Below are 18,835 nucleotides of genomic sequence, written 5' to 3' on the forward strand. Positions count from 1 at the left end.
AAAGGTGTTCAGAGAACTGTGCTTTCCCTAAGGGTGTGCAAGGGCAAGAGGCAATGGTCACTGGTTATAACAAGGAGAGCCTTAACTGGACATAATGAGAAGATTCTTTGCCATGAGAGTGAGTGGTTGTAGTCAGTGTCACTGAAGGCTGACAGTACTCAGCCAGACGCAGCTTGAAGGTGCCTGGGCCAAGGTGGAAGGTAGTTCTGCTTTAAGCAGCTCTGGACTAGAAGACTACCAGGAGTCTCTACCAACTTCATTCTCTTTATGATGCTTTATTAAAACATTTCTCAGGCTAAAATTCCCCCAGTTATGATTGCTCATTATCTTTACTATATCTGCTGTCTTCTTCAGTGTACCCCTGCTGGAGAAGTGTATGAAAATTGTGTGACAAACCTTTTTATATGATGAAAAATACTGCTATCCTTTCATGCACAACAGCAAGGTACTGTAGATTTTTTCCTTTATTACTTTGTTGTGCTTTTTATTAACTATGCATCTTTCTTTTTTTTTTCTTTCTTTTTTTTTTTTTTTCTTTTTCCTCTTTCTGGTAAATGTGATGTGCTTGGAAGGGAACAAAATAATCATTTAGTGGAAGGTAAGGTCATTGGAAAGGTGAGAACAGTGCATCGCTAAAATCATAGCACGGAACAGTCAGGCTTGTAACTGACTTGCATTGAATTACTGGAATATTGGTCTGGCAAGCTCAGGCATTTCTCTCTCTCTCTCTGTGTTTTAAGAGACTACTAGTAGCAGACTACTACTGCGGTTAGAGTGATTGCTTCAGGAATACGGTAACTTTAGGAAAGGTAGGAGATATAATAGCAACATTTTAAGAAAAGAAAATGTAGGAAGTATCCCCACAACTAGTGTGCATCTGAAAGGAAATTAAGGCTTTGTATTTAAGGTAATCTAATTTTAATGAAATTTGCTTAAGAGAGTATATATCATCTGTATTACCTGGAAAATAAAAGCTCAAATGTATGCATTTTGTTTTTTTATATTTTGTTTAATATTTAACATTCAAATAACTTTGGGTTTTGTATGTATAGTATTTAAGTTGCTATTTGAGGGCATTAAAGTTGCTTGTGCCCACTAAATGATTGGACTACTGTTAAAATGAGTCAGTTCTGGAGAGAAACCTGGCTTGGATTTGGCATGATTGTGCCATTCCAGAATTTTTCTTTCTCATGCATACTCTTGCAATTTCTCATGCTTAAGCATGGTGGTTCCCTCACCACACCTTCATAGACATTTCCTGCACTCTAGTTTTTTAGATCACTGGTGGGTTTACTGGTAATTTTTAGTCTTTATTTTCAATAATGTGTTGTTTATTCTTTATAGCATGTTGTTTTAATGATTACTGTACATACGTGAGATACAATGAAAATCTCATCCACTAAGTTTGTGTAAGGTTTAATTTGCTACAAGTAGTTTGAATATTTTCTGAGGAGGCTGAAGTGTTACAAGATATATTTTCTTTTCTGTTTTTGTCTGAGATTTTTTTAAGGAGAGTTTAATGACTAGATACTAAAATCCTGAAGACCTTGTTGATCTTGCTGGAAAATAGTGCATGAATTTGGTAAACTCAGAAGATAAACAACCATGGCAGTGTGAAAGAAAGTAGAAATTGTGAGTTAATTTTCAGTGTATGATCAGTATTTCTACTTAATTGCAATTTGTATAATTTTAAGGTATATAATAAATCAAGAGCATGGTGATGTATTTGGAAGTCAAACACAAATGGTAATCTAAATCAAAATTAATCCCCACTCAATTTGCATCAGGTCTCAAAGATACTTGTCTAGTTTTTTGTCTTTTAAACTTAGAAATAAATAAATAAATACATCCTGAAGTAACTCTTGAATATTTCATCTTGGACAATTAATAGAGCAGCAATAATGATCTAATTTATTTAAAGTTCTGTTGTTATGAACCTTATACCTCCATTTTCTGAGGTAAAAGCCTTCACAAATTCACCACTGATTTCTGGTATTGATTCCTTCTCGTATGGAAAGAATATTTTTGTTAATGTTATTTTTACCCCATTTTAAAATTCAGGTTTAAGGCAGTAAGTTAGTCTTGTCACAGTATTTTGTGCCTATTGGATTCATAGTGTTATTTAGTTGCTTTCCTGTTAGAGATTTCTACACATCTTAAAGAGTTTTGCTCTGACTGCTTGATGTTTTGTTTGTGATTGTAGCCCTATTCATTATATAAGATTATTTCATGGTTCATAGTTGCTGAGTGTTGTGCATATTGTCCATTTTACAGTCTGAAGAAGTTTTTTTTTTTTTCTTTTTTTTTAGCTTGTTAAGAACTTCAGATCAATCTCTGGGGGAAAAATATGCATTATGTTGAAGCATAGCTTTCTTACAGCGGTTACAGGTTTCTTTTCTTTAATGTATCTGCTGTCCATGTGTACATGAAAGCTGCAGCTTCAATGTGTTCCTCTGACATAGTGCTTCCCATTAGCAAGAGGCAGAAATAAATTCATAAAATAGTATAAATAAATAAATAAAAATAAATAATAATAATAAACAAAAAGCAGAGTAGACAAATTCTAATTCATTTGTAGTTACAAAAACATCCATAGCTTTTTTCTTCTTACAAAGTTATAAATGCTATTTAATTTTACATGAAACATTGCAGAAATTTGTGTGTGTATATTTTAATTCAGAATTTGCAATTATACATTGTAGTATTACTACAGGTAATACTACTGAAGGAACTTTGCTTGTGATTCGTGAGACCTCTTCTAAGATTTCAAAACTGGAATGATTGAGAAATGCTACATTAAGTTAGCATGAACGAAATAAGGAGTCATGCTTGAATTGGAAGGTTTTGTGACTGTTTAAATACCTGAGATAATTTACTGTAATAATTTACTGAAAAAAAAAAAAAGAAATACAGTGCAATATTAATGCAAAATATGCAGGAAAAATAAATTAGTACTTAGCAATATTACTGAGACATAGCGATATCGCTTCCCATTTAATTAGAATGACAAAGAAAGCAAAATATTAATGTAGCTTTCCACAAGGAAAAAATACAAAAAATATATATTATTTGGAGCTAAGCTCACTTCTCTCAAACAATCAGTATTCAAAAAATAACTGAATTTTTAAAAGTCAGGCTTTTACGGTTGAGTTGTTGAAAGCTACATAAAATATATGGAATATAATTGTATATTAGTATTTATATCTAACATAGAAAATACCTACAGATAACAATACAATATTGTACTACAGGTAATCATTTGTTATACATTTTCTGAAGTTTTGACAATTATTCTTCCCCTTGTGAAATAAAATAAACTTTGAAATGTATGAATGTCATGTTACAGCTGTCAACTGTAATACAAAGCCTGTGACCTGTTCTTGTGAGGGCAACATTGCATTTTACTGGGTTATAAAACCATAGTTGTTTCTATACTAATTTCTCTTAATGTTTTGAATGATGGGGACAATAATCCTACTGCAATGTATTTTTCTTTGTGTTCTCTGAGATGGAGAAATAGTTGTGTTTCCAGATAAGAGCTAACCAATACTTCTGTCCATCTTTTTGTGATTGGTTGAGACTTTTAAAACCTGTATTATTCCTCTGTGAACTTATGATGAAAAGACAGAGCTTTGGTCACACAAATAACACTATGACTTACTAAATGTCAAGAGTTAAAGCAGGAACAGACTATGAGCGAGAAAATCATTCTTAGTTAGTTAGAAAGTCTAAAATATTATAGAGAATCCAGTCTGAAGGAGATTTGGGCTGGATTTTAAAGTTCTCACTGGATTTTGTCTCAAAAGAGACATTCCTCAAGAAGAGGGTTATTGAACAGAATTTATAGGAGCTTTAAGCAACCAATACTTATAATTATTGCAGTGATTAGAGCAGCACTTTTTTTTGCTCTTATATTATATTTGGAATATTGCTGAAACTCATAGATATTTTTCTTCCAGGCTCTTCGATGCATTTCAGGTCAATCCTAGGAGTTTATCTTCTGATATTTTATTTACAAGTCCTAGAGTGTAATGGACACACCTGCTGATCCCTGTTAACCATTGTATTTCTGTTATTCTTGTTTTTTAAATCTATGGCTCAGCATTAGCAATCTGAGGTTCAAAAGGCTCCAACAAAAAATATTTAAACATAATTTAATATCTTCTTTCAAGAAGGTAAACAGAAGATAAAAGGAAGATATGGCTTTTCCACTTGATAAAAGTGAACTTAAAACATAAAAAAGTTTAATAACTGCTAGTGAGACAGAGGTTTGGGGCTGTAGGGAAGTATTTCAGAAGTGGAGACATTTTCTGGAAAACCTCTTTTTCTACTCATTTTTGTGGAAGACAAAAAAATTGCAAAGGATATTAAATTAGTTCTCTCCATCCTTTTTAATACAAAATTTTACTCTGTTAGAGTAATAAGATGAGACAGCTTGACAACTGATACATTTCAAAAGTTTTAAATCTAAATGCTAAAGAAAAGTTTGAATAGACAGACACAGGAAGTGTGTGTCTAGGTATCTGTGTGTGTAAATTTTTGAGAATTTTTTGGCCTTCTAAGAAGGTCAAGGGTGTCAGGGAAAGAGAGTGAGATAAATGTAGTGGGTTAATTAACATAATATATGGTCAGGATTTGGTATATTATTGTCTCACAAATTAATTCACACATACTATTTAAGAATATTCATGGGAAATGATTGATTTGGGATCATGACAGTGGCAAAACACTTGGGTTATAATATCTCTAAACCATTGATGATTGTCCATCTGCACTTCATACAGTGGGTCATGCCTTATTTCTTGGAGACTAGTTCTAGCTTACCTTTAAAATTCCTTTTAAGTGATTGACATTTTTATTTCCAAATACCAGACCAGATGCCTGCTAAAAGTCAGATGTAACGTAAAGGGTAGTAAATCTGCATATTTACATAAAGAAGGTAACGTTCTTTAAAATACAGAACTGAGGGCTGGAATTTATTTAGCTAATTTTAAATGGCTAAAATGCAGACATGTAGACTTGAGCTAGCAGTCTCCAGATTTGAATTCAGTAAAGAGAAACAGGAAATTCTATGTCATGGTTCATCTGACCTGTAATTTTTTATAATGCTATTTGAAGTCTTAAGTTTAATGTTGAATTAGTGGACAATCATTTCCTTTTATCAGTAAGATGTTACAGGTTGGCTGATGAGTTTGTATATTATCACATTACTGTTGCTGCTGTTGTATGATTTTTGTTTTGGTTTGCTTTTATCTAAAAAGGTGGAGTGGGAAGGGACGCAGTTTCTATTTTCTACTTTGTTTTGATTAGAATGCCCAGTACCATTTTCTCCAAAGTGACTATTGCAGAAATTGAAAAAGTTACCCAGATCAGTCATAAAAGACCTCCCAAACGATAATAGAATGAGAAAGGATTAAGCACAACCTTGGCTTCATTGCTCAACACTTCATCTTTCTGCTTAGTAAAACATGAACTGAATACAAGAGCAAAGATTCTGCAGTAATTTAGAAAGAGAGCACTGGTTGAATTCTTTGCCAGATACGCCAAACCTTTAACTGTGATTGATATTAGATCCTTTTGTGCATTATCTGCCAGTTGGAATGAAGTCTGGCATCCAAAAAGTGGTGGTTTTGACATTAATGCAGCTTCAGAGAAATTAGATTTTCTGTAAAGCTTTAGCAGCACTGAAGATAAATACAAAGCGTAATAAGCAGTGTAATGATCTTTGAATCTGCAGCTTCATCCTATCCAGTATCCCAGAAGGCTAATGTAATTTCAGAGGAAAAGGTACTAAGATGTATCACTTATCTTTCTCTTCCATGCCTATGCTATCAACTCAGATGTAATACATTAACATTTGAATTGAAAAAAAAAATGTCAATCAGGAAATAGAGGGATATGTTTGAAGGCAGAAAGAAAAGAAAGAGAAACACAAGCAAGTTGATGTAGAGTGCTGTTAAAAATTCTGACACACATTTAATATATTAAAGCCTCTGCTTTGAAGTATAAATAAAAAGCACATATTCTGTCACTGATGTTATCATACTGATTTTGATAGCCTTTTATTTATGCACTACTAATGTGAAGACTTTTCTGCAAAGTAATTGTGGAATTTTGAGTTAATCAAGATATTTCAATACAAAATGTAAAAGGAGAAAAGCCTTGATGGCTTTAGAAGCTGTGAATAGACTATAACAGGTATGAATTAATTGAAATGTAAATTTTTATTATGACAGAAATAAGCTGAAGGTAGCATCAGTTCTTCTCATTCTCTTTATTCTACCAACTTTACTGGCCTTGTTTAGGTTTTTTAAAGGAAATCTGTGCAAACTCCAACCAGCTAAAATATAATTAACAAAAATCGTCTCAGTATTTTATATTTTCAGATAGCATACAGTTGGAACAGAAATGAATAGCTCAAGCAAAAAAATATCTTTAATACCCCATTTAGGCTCATGTCTTAAGTAACTGAAAGTCTGATACAAATATGGAGAAATAACCATTTTCTCAACCATATCTCTGATGCAGAGTCAGTTGTGTTTTCACAGTTAATGTTACTCACATCCAGTCTTCTACTTACTTAGTGATTTTTTTTTTTTTAATTATTTTTTCACACGTGGCCAAAAAAATTCAAATTCTTATTTCTGGCCCTAACAGTAGAAGCTAGAGCAGCATAATCTTAGTACATTATTATTATTTTTTTAATTCTTAAGTAGTTCTTATAGATTCCTGTTCTCAATTGCGCTCTGAAATGTTTGAACTTTCAGTCTGAAAGTAAGCACTGAGTGAGTCAAACCCAGAAAGTACTCTTGTTTATAGTTGCTAAATCATAAAATCCTTAAGGTTTCTTCAGCATAACTTCTATCTTAAATGCATAATTTCATATTAGTGCTCAAACAGGTGAATTTTAGGAAAATATTGGCTTAAATTTGGGCTGTCCACCTGTATTGTAAAGCTTATTTTCTACAGAACTAATTTGGAGAAAATGCACTAGAAATATTGAATATCTGAGCTATTTGCTTCTGATTGAATGCAAATATACTGATAAAAAGAACTCTTATAAACTTCAGTTTCACAATTTATAACATATCACAAAGAAGGCTAATTGAAGTCACTTCCATTCTGCTAATGAGTTTTTAGTTCTATTTTAATGTGAAGCTGAGAAAAAATATAACAATTGGACTTAAAAACTTGAAAGGAAATGAAGTATTTTATGCCATTTAATTCTTTTTAGGTAATGGAAGCATGACTGAGCATTTCTATCGTGGTTTGGTACAAGCTACTTCAGCAGCCTCTGTATATTCTAGTTACTCCTCTGGTGAAATGGGAGTTCTTCCATAAGTGTTTTTCTTTTGTTTATGGAATTAGATATACTGAAGCCTAATTTAATTATAATAAATGTTTTTCTTTATTATTTAGGGAGTCTTTGGCTAAAGACAGACCAAAGAAGTATAGATCACTATGGAGAGTAAGTGAGCATTTAATTAAGTCTAATTGCTTTGATGTATGTAAAATGCAGTCAGTGATATTTTAAGTTAGATTGTATTTTCAGAGTAATTTCAATATAGAAAATCTATGAATTGGAACATAGGGGATCAATGTTCAACTACAATGATTTCTGTTGTCTTTGTATCAGGCTACCTAAATCTTGGATATCAATGGATTTACACCAGTTGTAGTTTTGAGTGTCTGAAAGCTGTATTTGTGTGTAGGGCTCCATAAACTCTGCATAAATTTAAACCTGTATGGATATCTTAGGAACTTTGCAGTTGTGGTGACTAATGTACTGCAAGAATAATTTCTGGGGAACGATGTCTTATGTTATGGAGAGAGTCAAAAAAGACCTTTATTTAGCTTAAGACAATCAATGTCTTGAGACGTAAAATTTTTACTTTTTAGGTACTGTTCTAGGTGTTGAATACTACTGAACTTACATAACTAACTCAGTAACTAACTGTTGCAGAGTGGGGCTGTTAATTTCTGAAGTCATAATATAGGCAAAATTACACTGAATCGTGTATTGAAATCTGTGAAACTATTCAACTTTTTGAAGAGAGAATTTTCAGAAATAAAAATGGGTAGCTGAAGCTTTTTCTTCCATGAGTCCATGAACATTATATGTTCAAAAATAAATAAATAAATAAATAAAAATAAAGTTCATCATTTTACTTTCTTCAGATTCATACAGATACGCTCTTATAAATGATGGAAATATAACAAAATTTATGCTCCACTGAAGTTGCTTCCCACTTATGCTATTTTTGTGTACTTCTAGATTGAATAGAAGATATTTACTTATTATGTTTGTGTACTATTTATGAACTATTTGGATTAAAAGGATCATTTAGTGCATATTAGAGTGGTTGAGACCCATAGAATTTCTAGGGAATGTGTCAATATATACAAATCGCTTTTAAGTAAAATTTGTGGAAGTTAATGACAGATGAACTGTCCTACCTTAGGGAACTTTATCTGCCCTGAAAGTCTGTGTGCCTGCCCTGTGCTGCAGCAGGATTACGTGTATGGAAAATGGGGGAAAATATCACGGAATTATAGCTCATTATTTAACAGAATCCTGTACTGGCTTTGAATGTCTATAAATGTATATATATGTAACTGCACAAACATGCATAGGTGCAAAAATGTATACACATGCACACAAATATATATATATATATATATATATATATATATGCATATATATATTTGCAAAGATTTCTTCAATTTTAACATTGTATTTCCTGCAACTTTGATGTCATTCATAGGTTCCAGTTTCAAGGTAATGCATTTTAGAAACATTGGAGGTTATTTTATTTAATAAAACATAATGCTTAACCTGAAGGAGAACCGCTTTGGTCTTGGATACTTCTTAAATAGCAAGTAGGCAGTTCTAGCTTAAGTGTCTTGGAAGGCAGAGCATTCTATGTGGTATGGTAACTAAGTGTTTTGTCTAAGAACTGATAGAGTTTTACCCAGTGTTTTAAGGTGTAGCTTTTCAAATTGATGTCCTAATCAATGCATTTGCAAATCAACTTGGAAATTAAATATTAATTACACGAGCCATATACTAGCTTTATTTAAAAACAGTTTGGTCCTAGTGATTATTTTTTCCAATTCATTGTTTTTAGAAGCATTTGACCATTTATTTCCTAACACAGTATTTCTGTACTATTTGTTAGATGGATTAGGCTTTAGTTTGGGAAGCATGGAACTTCTGAAAATGCAGCAGAAGCGAGATGTAAAGCTGCATTTTTCAACATCATTAACTAAAGTGCTGTTGTGCAGGAGTTTTCTACTGATTTTTGTGGGTGTACTATATAGATAAACTATTGTTTAATCTGTTGATGACTGGGGGAATTAAAAGAAGTGTTTCCGTCTATCCTATCCATTCCATAAGACTTACCACATAATTTGACTTCAGTCAGTATAATTCAGGCAAAGACATGATCATCACAATTGTCATGTAGACAATAATGATGATTTAGGCAATATTTCTTTTACTGGTTTATTTGATCTATTATAATATGAGATAGGAGATTTGTCGTCTCTCTTGCTGCTCTTTTGTTGGACAGTGATGCATTTTGTTGGGTAGTGATCATGCCCAGGCACTGTTTTCTTTTAAATTATATGTTGTGTTGTTAGATTTTGCTGTTGTTCATTTTAGTTACTTAGGACATTTTAAAGTGTGTGGGATTGTTACTAGTAATGTAACTTACTAATAGCTAGGAGTCCTTGATTATCCCTGTATTAAAGAGGCTTTGTCTTTATGTTTCCATGTTGGTGTTCTGAAAATGGATAAGATACTGCGATTCAGATCTGAGGGCCACAAAGTGAGATAGTCTTCTTGCTGTTCTGTTAGACTGGTTTGTTGGCTGGAACATAAGCCACAGCTCTATAGCAAGACCATCTTTATGAATTTCCAGTAATATTCAGAGGATGGGTTGTTGGATGTTTCTTAGTTTATTATAGTTGAAACTCAATGCACAACTTTTGGTAGCAGGGGGCAGAGCTCAGCAGCAGCTGCCCCATGTCATATCAGAGCGAACTCAAGTGGACTCTGCAGCCCCCATTCCCTGTTCCCCTGTGCTGCTCAGGGGAAGGACGTGGAAGAGATGGGGGAAAAGGTGTTTTTAGTTTAAGTTTCTCACTGTTCTAGGCTGTTAGCAGTAAGCAAAAAATTACATTAATCGCCCTATGCTAAGTATATTTTTGCCAGTGACAGTAATTGGTGAGTGATCTCCCTGTCCTTGTCACAACCCTTGATCACTTTTTCACTGTACTCAGATTTTTCCCCTTCTTCTTTTGAAGAAGGGGAGGGAGAGAGCAGTTGCGGTGGAGTTTAGCTGCCCAGCAGGGTAAGCCCACCACACTTCACCTTTATTTTGTTGACTTGCTCTTTTGTCCTTTTAATGACTTGAATTTGTCTAAAATACTAGTCATCTTCCGATTTTTGCTTAACCCAAAGCTTTAAATGTTTCCATGTTTATTGTAAGGAGATCAGAACTTATATACAAGTGTTACAAAAATAACTATTGACTGTTTTCCAGTCTCTATAAGAACCTAAGGTTAGTAATATTTCCTTAAATCTATTTTCATTTTTTTCTGATAATTAATATCACAATACATTTTGTCTCCCTAATTTGTACTTTGTTTTGATTTTCTGGTTGTTCTAACACTATATGAGAACAATGAAAGGTGAGAAAAAAAATGAAGTTTTAGATATTGATTCTAATTGGAGTGTTTGTGTATGAAGGATTACTTGAGTGTATTCTGATACTATAGGAGTCAGAGGCAGTAGAGTAATTTCTGCAGTTGATCCCAGTGCTAGTGCTCTTAGAGATTTCATTAGTTTTAATTATAGCTAATTTATTTAAATTCCCATGAAAATAACTTAATAGGATGGAAACTATTATATTGTATTTAGTTAATTATTTTTTAGTAAAAATGAGCAACCAGAACACAGAAGAATAGCAAACGAATACATCAGTCACTGAGACTTTCGAAAATCATTAGTGAAATCTTGGCTTGACTTGTCCACTTATGAATTAGTTCTTATAGCATATTTCGGAGCCACGTCTATGAAAGTGAGCTTGTACAGCAATCAAGGTTATCTGGGCTTAGTAAAGCCATACTGATGGTGTGCCTGGGGAGATGTAGGATTAGATTCTGCAGAGTTTTATTAATCCTTATTTTAGCAAAGGTATCCTTACAATGTCACAACAACCATGCTGACAGATATGCTTTTTCTGGAAAACTAATGTAAAACATTTATTTTTTTCAGCAGCAGTGTTGTTCTAGAGAAAGGTTAATAGCCTCATCTGTGTAACAATTCCTTAAGGAATTGTTGTGACTTTTTCATACAGTTAAAGATACTTTTCTGGACAGTTTTAAATTTATTATTGAAAAGACCTTTCAACCTGTTTATGGAATCTAAAGAATAGTTAGCTACTTTTATGTTTTTTATCAGTTTTAAATCTAATGTTCTTCAACATAGTTAACTTCTGTTTGTTTCAGTTTGTTAGATGAAATAGCTAGAATGAATTGTTCTCACTAACTCTGTGTACTTGTCACATAAATGAATCTTGAACCTAAGACTGAGAAAAGGTTATGTACAAGATGATAGGCAAACTTTGTCAGGAAAACATTAAATAAAAACAAAACAAAACAAAACAAAAAAACTACAGAAATGACTGCAGACCTCTGCACATTTTCTCCTGTAAATCTGTTTTCAGAAAAAATCTCAAAAACAGGTAGGTGCAGAACTGTTCAGATTTTTTTTTCAGCTGCATTTAGTCAAAAGCGGAGGTTTCAATCTACAAAGTATTAGCTCTGTAAAGACCATTGTGGTGTGCCCTTTTTCCTTTTGTTGAGGTGACCCATGACTCTAACGACAGCAGGATTTTTTTCTTAGAGCCCCTGCGCAGTGTTCCAAAGAACATGGCTCTGATTCTGTTTTCTTTATATAGAGATGGGGAGAAAATACTTGAAAAGATGACTAAGAAACGTGCAGACATAACCAAGGTTTTTAAGAAAGAAAAGAAAAGAAAGAAAAAAGACTGAAGTTCCTTGGGGAAAAAAAAAAAAAAAAAAAAAATTACAGGGCATACTTCATGTCTTTAGGGTACAGAAATTTGACACAGAGTGTGTGCACTACTTTCTAATTGAGAGAATGAAATTATCTGAAGATAAACTGGCAAATCCTGAGTTAAACTAGCTGGTAATGTAGCTAAAATTACAATACAATTTCTTCTGAGCAAAGAGACTGAATAGGTGGTGAGAACTAGGACTCTAATTTATGCTCTGCATTTTGAATGCAAGACCTATTTTATTAAGTATAGTACAGTTGTGCAGATGAGAAAAGGAAGGTAGGAATTACATCTAAATTACTACAGTCAGGTTCTATTGAATTCTGCCTGTCTGTGAATAGGCAATAATATTTTTCAGCTTATGAAAAAAGAAACTATGTTAGTAAAGTTAGTTCACTTTACAATCCTTAAGAAGAAATACAGGAATTGTCCTACATCGGGACAGCAGTTGAACACCATGACTTTTTTTAACGTCAAATGCTTTATCAAATGCTGTATCATTGCCAAATACTTTGACAATGGCTGCAATATCCAGCAGTAAACTGCCCAGGCAGACATTTCTTTTTATCACTTGCTTCATAATATTCAAAAGAAGAATGGAAGGTTGTTTTTTGGCATGTTTGATAGTAGTGTATCCTGAACTTAGTAGAAAGTTAGAATTGTACACTTGAGTCTTGTTTTTTAATTTCCTCTTATTTTCTTTTTCCCCATCACTGAACTGCTGTGTTAAAATGGAGGATTCTTAGATAAATGCTGAGTGATTACTTTTTAGAATCTTTTAATTTTCTTCAACATCATGCACTAGTATTAATTCATTTACATAAATTAGAGGCTTTTAATTAGCTGTTAGAGATGAATGGTCACAAGGCCAAGCAATGTCACCTTTACAAATATGAGTTAAGATTTTTGTTGAAAAAAAAGTGTATTTTTCACTCTTATTTCAAAGATTACATTTCATAGATTAAAGAAAAAGTAGGTAGAGCACTTTTAGGACTTACACGATTCCCTTTCTCCATGTTGCTGTGCTAGTAGAGGTGGATGTGCTTGCTGTATCTGAAACCTGGATGATTTTGTCTGTGTATGTACGTATGATTTTTTTAGTTTCCTGAAGAGAGGTTAAGAATGCCTGTTTTCTGAGTTATTTGTAGTCTGAGTTCAGGGCTATTTTTATAAGGTTTGGAACCTGTTTTAGTGTGGGCAGGAATCGCTCATCTCTTTTGCACAAAAGCTTTAACCACAGTTCTCCTAAAACAAGGAACTTGACCCTTGCTTTGATTTCTACATCACAGGATAATGTTCCTAGTTCCTGAGGAGACTTTTAAAAAGTGGCTCTAGGGTAGAGCAAGGACTCTTCCACCAGCCTAGCTGTAGACAGTTTAAGCAAAGTGGTGGGAGGTGAGGAATCACTTCAGTGTTTTCCTATCAGTTACTGAGATTTATTTTTATTTTTTAACAGGAGCAATACAGTCTTTTTATTTTCAATAAATAAATAAAAGCATTTCAGTGTTGAGCATATGCCCATTATACATGTTTTTGGAGACCCAACAGCACAGGACATCCATTCCATGTGCTTTTTAACTAGTGCTGTTATTTAATAGTCTTTTGTGTCCATAACAGTGTGCTCTCATGCATATCACAAGTATGGTAGTGATTCAAAGATCGAAGCCGAAATTCCTTTAAGTGGTATATTCTTTATTGCAGCGCTGGATGCACGGGGGATCTCTCCACCTATCGTGCATACCCAAAGCGGAAAGCAGTCTTGAATTTATACAATCAATCTATCAATATTCTACAAGCGCCTATACATATGCATTACCTATCCCCGCCTTCCCTCGCTTCTCATGCTAATTAGCCTTTTGGCACCTTGCGCCTGCGTAGAGCCTCCCAAGAATTGTGGGCAGGGGTCTTTGGGACGTGGGCAGGGGTCTTTGGGAGGAAGACCCCGAGTCTTCCTCACAGTGTACTTTTCACCTTTGGTCAGGAATCTGCTGAATTGGCATGTTTCTTAATTGCGAGAGCTGGTTGTTGCCAATTCTTCCGTTTGTTGTATCTTTATAATGAATTCCAATGTCCAATTTTGAGATTTATAGTCCTTACATTTGTTTCTCTGTCCGTCTGCCGCTTCCTTATCATGAGTTCCAGTGTCTTGTTTCGAGATATACAGTCCATGTCTGGGGATTGTCCTTGCCTCCCCAATGCCTCCCCAATACCTCCTTAATCAGTAGGAAAGACCTGCAGTGACATATGATACTTTGAATGTGTCTTGTAGTATCATATTTGCCCAGCAACATATTCCATAGTGATATCTGTATATAGGACAATTGTTTAAATTTATTGACCAGCTATGGCTGTGTTTTAGGACTACAGCAGGCACCAGTTACCCTAAAAAAGAATCAGATGTTTTTGCAAGGATTCTGGGGAGAAAAGATAGGCAAGTAAAACAGTGACTACTATGTTAGATGTAATAAATGGTCTATGTGAATCCAAGTCCTAACTAACAGACTAAGGGTGGCTGCTCTTTGAGTGGTTTTAGCTAATTTTTATTATTAATTTTTGTCAGATGTTAGCCATTCCAGTAATCAATAGTTCAGATGTCATATCTTACTGCTTACAATACTGTTGCATCTGCCGTCTCCTTTTGCTGATTTGATATCTAAAGATAAAAGTACTGACTGTTAACTTGCTTTTCTTACTGCTAAGATTTGTGTAAGAACACCTGTTAGCAGGTGTTCTTCTGGGGTGACAAATGTAGTCTCTTCATGCTTCCTACTTGTGCCATCATTCCTTTGTGTTTTCAATTGCAGAGAGGCCGAACATCTTTTTCACGAGCTTAGGCACTTTTCCAGGTCCCAGATTGATTTCATCTTGCCTGTCCCGTCATGTTTCTGAAAGTCCCTAGTGTTGTTGTTGTCAGTTTTTAACATTACAATCTTTTTTGTTGTTGTTGTTCTCCAGTTTTATGTTTGACATAAATGTCAGTAGGTTAAAACCAGGTACTTCACTGATGCTCTTCTGTAATGTCAACCACTAAATACAATTCAGTCTTACTCTGCCATCTCCTTTCAAGAGACATTTATTATTTGGCACAATTCTGTAATATGTTTTAGACAGTAACTGAATGATCAGTTGTACAAACCTGTACATGACAGACATGAATGCCTATATGTTATAATATCTGGTTTTAACTAATTAAGCTAATTAAGACTTCTCAGAGGTACGTATGCTTAGTGTGGAGCAGCTGACCCCTGAAGGACTTCCTTTCCCAGGTGGTCAGCATTTTTACTGGATTTCTGAAATCTTCACAGTTTCATCCCATATGGAAAATGTCTTGATCCTATCATGCAGCTGGTCTGCCCCACAAATATTTGTACAAGATTGAGTTAAGCATCGCTGTGTTTTAGATGAAATGAAACTGACCTGATAACAGAGAGCGCTTCTTAAAAGGAGTTACTTCTGTACATGGAACAAGAAAAAGAGACCAGAAAATTTGCTTGCAGCATCTAATCCCATGCCCTAACTACATGTATATTCTAGTCATTCTCAGCATTCTACTTTTATTTTCTTTTTTCTGAAAACAATGATGTTTCATCCATAGGGCACTGATGGGCTCAATGAGGGCTGAACGTGAGGACTCACAATGATAAAGGTATAAATCTTTTTGATGTTTTCGGTTAGTTTGCGTCTCCAGAATCCATGGGTTTTGGGGTCTGCTAGTCATAACACAAGGAAAAGGTGATTTTAGGTTCCAGTCATCTCAGAATTGCTTTTGTTATTTAATTTAAGAGTTTTCAGATAAATATTCAATGCTCTTTGCCAGGTGATGATTTCATTACCTATGCTTTTTTTTCTTTTGTAGATTTTAATCTGGGATTTAGAGAAATAATAGTTACCTATGATAGTGGGTTTTTTGAATTTGAGCAGTTATCAGAGATCCAATAATCTTTAACATATGTGGCCATCCTAGCTTCTTTAGTGTTTTAATCAGTTGATTAAACTTCTAGTCTCTCAAATGATAGATCACTTTGGAATATTACTGTGCTCTCTGGGGGAATAAAGACCTCAATCTAAAAGAGTTCAGAATACAAGTAAAGAATAAGTTGTTTTAACTGCGTTTCAAAGAGTAGTGACTTAGGTGTGGAATAATTCTTCAAAGGCTGTTTACAGTCAATTGTAACATTTGTTTCCTGATTGTTAATATCAACTATTCTTCTATTAGAGATGTTTGCTTAAATTGGTAGGATTTGTACATAATCTGAGTGTCTGAGGTTGCTGAGCAGTCTGTGCAGTATTCAAGAGATTCTTCTTTCCAAAAACAGACCAGAGTTCCCTTCAGCTTTTGTACTCAAAAAGTACTTAGTCATCCACCACTGTGCTATATAGCCTGTTTTAGTTTTAACTGTTGCTTTCTTGTTTTGTTCATAAAAAGGCTTTAAAGAGTCTTATGATCTTAGTGAAGGCAGAGTAAGAGCTCCTACACCACCCAGCCAGTGATGTAGGAGCTTCCATCAGTACTGGCAGTGCTGATGGAAGGGCAGTGGCTTGTTTGATCCATAGTTGTATTCTGAAAAGCAAACTGGAAGCAGGATACATGTGTTGTGTAAGTACTGGGGAGGCAGAAAACATAATGATAATGCTTATTTCATATAGAGGAGAATATATAACTAAAAATAACCTGTTTGTCACAAAACGAAGGGGTTGTCTTGCTTCCTCGATCTTCGCAAAATGTCAGTCTTTCTGCAAGATGAAAATGGGGCTTGTAGTACTAACTGTTCATATGTAAAAGTTCATAACTTTTATCAGACGTTTTGTAGTGGTTATGAGAGACATTGGAAGACTTTTGGTTTTGTTTTGTGTTTTTTCTTTATTATTTGTTTGTTTTTTGGACTTTGTTTTTGTTTTATTTGCTTCATTTTTATGCTTAGGAGAGTCTGATTTTATACAGTCATAAAGCAGATTTCCTGTGCCTGGAAAATGAAAGCAGAACATGCTAAGAAAGCTGTCAAAATATCTGTCTTAATTGGATTCCATGGTAAATTTGTAATTTTTTTAGTGTCTATAATGAAAATATGGATTGTTAATGTGAACCTTGAAGGCCAAATTTCATTCTCTATTCTGATGAGTTACAAGTGCAATGGAGGTGCTGGACTGTTGCCTGCTTACATTAGAGATGAAATTTGGCCCAGAATATGATGGAAGATAATTTTGAATATCATTTACCCAACAGCTGGTACTTAGCCTTCCCTGATTAAAACACAAACAGCAAGATTTGGTCTTCACCAAAGTCAACTGTAATATATCTTACTCTAGCATGATTCAGAATGGAAAGTGGTAATGCCAAATGAAAATATCCACAAAATATCTGCTGAGAAGAGTGACTAATGAAGAACACACAATCTGCTTTTTCGTCAGAATGGTGAACACTTAAGTATGGATATGATGTTTAAATAAAAGCATATAAATGCTTGTTTAGGAGCTCATTTCCACAAGGTTGTGTCTTAAGTCCTTCTCATGATATACATTTGTGTAGTGAAACTGTAAGCCCTGAAAATTTCACCCTCAATAGTATGAATTTATTTCTTTAAATACTTGGATTATAAAAATTTGTATTTATCTAGTTTGTCCTCCTCCTTCTTCAGTCAGCTCTTGTACTCTAAGTTTTAGGTGCTGTGACAAAGACTCGGTAACAATGTTCAGGTAATACTTGGAATTCTTAAAAGAAATTTAAATTGTTCAAAACCAAAGGTGTACCTAAATATTTTATATAAACCACCTATTTTTCCCTAAAGCTAAGTTGAAAAACAAAGAAACAGCAGAAAAACCTAAATTGAGTGAGGATCCATTGAGAAAGGCAAAGAACATTCAGTCCCAGCCGTATGCAGTTCTACATACATGGATGAGATGAAGTTGCTCCATAAACCTCACTTTATAGATGTTCGTTTTCATATGAAAATAAACTTCACTTGTTCATTTTCACTTACAGGTCTGGCTTGTTTGAGAAGCTTGTTTCCAGTGTTCAGCATATGAGCACTAAATTTATGAGTAATTGGAGATACAGAGAGAGAAATTACTGTCTTTATTTAAAAGCAAAAATGAGAAAACATCTTATTAAGAGTAAACCAAATGAAAGCAGTAATGAAACAACTGATCATACTTCTAAAGAGGCATACTGGGTGCTGTCACATGCAGTACATTGCAAACTAAAAGTGCACAGCAGGCTTTTATATGCATCCTCGTTATTTAAGGTGTGAATCATGTACATTGCCACTTCTCAGATTGAGGGTTTGAAAGTAGTAATGTGTAGTTTATCAGTTAGTATTCATTTTGCTATAACTGGGTGGTGTTCCCAGTGTGAGATTTTTTTTTTATTAATACCATGACCTTTTTTCTTGTGTGTTTGAAGTTCCCATCTTTGCTATTTAATTATCTTCTAATTATAATACCCATTTGAAAAGTTTATTAGGTTAAGAAGAGACAGTTAGTGAAAGGTGTATATTGTAGATTAAAACAGTGAGTCAGATGTGATGTAGAATTTAACCTGATCTATTTTGGAAGTCACTAATCAAAAGGCAGGAGTGTGAAGTGTGGTTATAACCTCAATAATGACAGCCTGAATATGTATCAAACTTACAATGCAATCAGTATTTTTCAGGCTTTCCTCTGAGATTGCTTTAGGAATGGGAAGATCTAATTAGAAGGCTGCTGTAGTCCTACAAAATTCCACAAAATTCAATAGGGAATACAGGGTTATC

At 34.0% G+C, this 18,835-nt stretch overlaps 1 protein-coding gene across 14 annotated transcripts in view; it reads left to right on the forward strand.

Annotated features, from left to right (window-relative positions):
- The window catches only part of SGCZ (sarcoglycan zeta), a 444,923-nt gene that overhangs the window by 166,839 nt on the left and 259,249 nt on the right, over positions 1-18,835 (forward strand). For 3 of the 14 annotated variants that reach the window (XM_068681536.1, XM_068681537.1, XM_068681538.1), the window contains one exon: positions 15,682-15,732. The exons of 7 other annotated variants lie outside the window; for them this stretch is intronic. In XM_068681536.1, the coding sequence (XP_068537637.1) occupies positions 15,724-15,732 (9 nt within the window). In that variant the 5' untranslated portion in view covers positions 15,682-15,723. Of the gene's footprint in view, positions 1-7,419; positions 7,469-15,681; positions 15,733-18,835 lie in introns of all 14 variants that reach the window. 4 more of the 14 variants (XM_068681535.1, XM_068681534.1, XM_068681540.1 and 1 more) reach the window with 2 other exon arrangements.

Source organism: Anas acuta, chromosome 4 (assembly GCF_963932015.1).
Source record: "Anas acuta chromosome 4, bAnaAcu1.1, whole genome shotgun sequence".
Lineage (NCBI taxonomy): Eukaryota > Metazoa > Chordata > Aves > Anseriformes > Anatidae > Anas > Anas acuta.